Source organism: Chrysochloris asiatica, unplaced genomic scaffold, assembly GCF_000296735.1.
Source record: "Chrysochloris asiatica unplaced genomic scaffold, ChrAsi1.0 scaffold00314, whole genome shotgun sequence".
Taxonomy (NCBI): domain Eukaryota; kingdom Metazoa; phylum Chordata; class Mammalia; order Afrosoricida; family Chrysochloridae; genus Chrysochloris; species Chrysochloris asiatica.
Window position 1 is genome coordinate 2,484,521 of NW_006408832.1, and position 3,652 is coordinate 2,488,172.

Consider the following 3,652-nt stretch of genomic DNA (forward strand, 5'->3'; position numbering starts at 1 on the left):
GTTCTGCTGTGCATGGGGTCGCTATGAGTCGGTTCTGACTCGATGGCACCTGACAACAACAACATTGAAAGATTAGGTATAAAAATACTTCTAAATAAGTGTGGTGAGACCTGGGGTCTCCTGAGCCCATGGACAAGGACATAGCCATGGAGAGCTAGAGCTGAGAGCAAAGTGTTTGCTAATATGAAGTGAGGGGAGATGCACAAGAACATTCAAACTTGTAGATAGTACCCATTCGACCTAGCTTTGATGGCTTGATGATCAGAAGTCGACTAGAGTAAGATAAAGAAATTTGATAAAGGAAACAAGTGTAAATTGCTACAATTTGATGAACTTGACCTATAATTATGAATATAGTAGCTCAAGATACCAACTGTGAGGGAAGGAGTCTTCACATACAAAATCAATCCTATACCCTCTGTATACAAGGTTGATAGGGATCAGCAACTTAGATATTGGCTACCTAAAATGGAGGGTGGAGAGGGTGAAGAGGGTTATAAAGACACATTGTGACTGGCTTATACGTTTTCAAGAGGGAGTTCAGTTTCAGAGTGTATGGGGGAAGGTAGAATCCCCACTGAATTGTTTTCATCTTGTCTAGATGGGTCTGGTGAAAGGAGATTGGGATAAGGTTTTTATGATTCAATAGTGAGTAATTGTTACTATGACTAACTGCGACTGTCACACCTGTAAAGGTAGAAATTTTGTAACAAAAAGTGGGGGGTAGTTAATCTTACAATCCAGGAACAGAGGACCCTAGGAGCATCAAAGGAGAAGAGAATGAACAGAATGTGGGACCCTACCCAGAGAAGCAGTGACACTAGAGATGGAGGCAGAGATGAGGACATGGAGAGAGGGAGCAGTTTCTAGACTCATGGAAAGAGAAAGGCTGTGTGCTGGCGGTCAGGTGACAGGTTTGCAGAATGTGCCCTTTGGTTGTTTAAATGATTATATATTCCAGAGTGCTTTAGTGTACATCCCCCCGACCCCAAAACAAACAAACAAAACAGGGAATAGAAGCAAATACTGTTGAATGTTGATGTGTGGAGGAGATTGTAATTATAGCAAAGAAACGATGAGTGTAAAATCCATGTTTTCCCATGTAAACAATCTTTTAATTCACAATAAAAACTTGGAAAAAAAAAAAAAAAAGAATCTTTGGAGCCTCAATGGTGGAAACCCCATTTAGACCTCCTTAATAGTAAATTCCTGTGTTGCTAAAGTTGAAGGTATAAAAACTTGGGTTCACCTTTCACGGCTCAAGAAAGACAGAGAACCACCATTGCGGTGGAGCTGCAAACCTGCTGGGGACCTGCGGATCACTCTCCAGTGACCTTATGGCCCAAAGTGGACAATGCCAGAGGAGTAGACTGCTAGCCCAAGTTCATGGAGTAGCTGGCTGAAATTTTTGGACTTTCTTTCTTTCTTAATGGCATGCTGTTGTTGTTAAGTCACGTTGAGTTGATTCTGACCCATAGCGACCCTGTATAGGGTTTCCAAGGAGCAGCTGGTGAGCTTGAACTGCCAACCTTGCAGTTCAAATGCCTTTGCAGTCTGACACATTAACCCACAGTGCCACACCAGGACTCTTAATGGGATACTTAGTTGCTATTCTACATGCTGAGAGTACCATCCCAGATTTGGACTCACAGTGACCCTGAATAGAGTTTTTAAGGAGTGGCTGGTGCGTTTGAACTGCCGATCTTAAGGTTAGTAGTCCAGTGCTTATCCTAGAGTGCCACAGTAGGACTCCAGTTGTATTGATAGCAGTGATCACATACACCATGAACAACAACATTTAAACTAACTTTCTTCCAGGAGGTGTTTTCTAAAAGAGACTGTAAATATAGACTATCTTAGGGTAGAACACTGTTTATTTAGCACATTTCCAAGAAAAAGCATTAGACAGGTTTTCCTAGAGAGCTGTTTGTCACAATATCTTACTGGCTGTATTTTCTTTCTACTTCCAAAAAGAAAAAAAATCAAATGGCTTCCACTAACCTTAAACTCTGTATCAAAGTATGTCCTCATGATAAAATATTTTAAATTAATGTGACTGGCTTTTCCATTGAAGGACTATTTCTGCCAATCTAATTCAATGGAAGGAATGGGAACTAGAAACTTGTCATCCTCAGAAGTAAATCACATTATTGTTTTAGATGTTGTGGGTTAAATAGTACAGAAATCAAGATTAATAGAAGAAAAAACTACTCCAATATAAATGACATATATGTGATGAGATTATCCAGCCCCTTTTCTGATCGATTTACCTGAACTGATGAATAAAAAGAGTTTTCCTCGGACTAATTCCAGGGTGATATGACCCCCGTTTCTTCCCTCTCTGTGGAATAGAATCCCATCACTCTGCATTGTTTTAAATTTCAGAGACATTACATCTTTCACTGGGCCCATGGTGCTCTTAGAAATTCTGTAGACCAGGGAATTATTTTCATCAAAATCAATCACTTCCGATCCTAAAGCAAAGATAACAAAAGTTATTCTAAGTATGATCATACTTTTCACTGATGCATTGAAATGTATGAGGCACATCAGCACACACATGCATGTACAGACACATACATGCATGTATTCACACATGCATACACAGCCACTCAAAAACATGCACACACATTCATGTAAATACTACATTCCTGTTCTTATAATCAGATATTACAGCATTCCTTCCAGCAGATTTTGATGTACCCAAATTCTATCTTTAGCCTTTCTTAACAATACCTAGTTCCATGGTTAGGATTAAAGAAATCATTTTATTCATAGATTCCCCACACATCAATCAGTTTGCCAGACTGTGGTGACATGCATGTGACAATGCTTCTGGAAGCTCTGCCAAAAGTGTTTCACATATCAGCAGGGTAAACCATGTGGACAGGTGTCAGTAGAACTTCAAGATTAAAACCAGACTAGTGTTGTTAGGTGCAATTGAAACGGTTCTGGCTCACAGCTACACTAGACACAACAGAACAAAACACTGCCTGGTCCTGTACCAGCCTCACAATTGTGGTGATGTTTGAGCCCATTGTTGTTGCCACTGAATCAGCCCATCTCTTTGGGGGTCTTCCTCTCTTTCGCTGACCCTCTGCTTTACCAAGAATGATGTCCTTTCCCAGGAACTGGTCCTTCCTGACAACAAGTCCAAAGTATGAGAGATGAAGTCTCCCCACTCCCGTTTCTAAGGACACTCAGACTGTATTGTACTTCTTCCCAGACAGATTTATTCATTCTTCTGGCAGTCCACGGTACTTTCAAAATTCTTTGCCCACACCATAATTCAATTGTATCACTTCTTATGTGGTCTTCCTTATTTACTGTTCAATTTTCACACGCATAGAAGCAAATTGAAAATACCATGACTTGGATAAGGCGCACCTTAGTTCTCAGACTGACATTACTCTAGAAAAAAGATTTAAAGAAATCTTTTGCAGCAGATTTGCCTAATGCAATATGTCATTTGATTTCTTGACTACTGTTTTCATGAGTATTACTTGTGGATCCAAGCAAAATGAATGAAGTCTTTGATAGCTTCATTTTTTTTTCTATGCTCATCATGATGTTATTTATAGGTCCAGTGGCAAGGATTTTCCTTTTCTTTACATTAAGGTACAATACATAACAATTCATCAATACGTATTGC

General features: G+C 39.7%; 1 protein-coding gene across 1 annotated transcript in view; it reads right to left on the reverse strand.

Moving 5' to 3' along the window:
• Positions 1–3,652, reverse strand: part of LOC102840927 (contactin-associated protein-like 4-like) — a 240,683-nt gene that overhangs the window by 131,892 nt on the left and 105,139 nt on the right. The window contains exon 4 of the mRNA XM_006875240.1: positions 2,271–2,474. Coding sequence (XP_006875302.1) covers positions 2,271–2,474 — 204 coding nt within the window. The remainder of the gene's footprint in view (positions 1–2,270; positions 2,475–3,652) is intronic.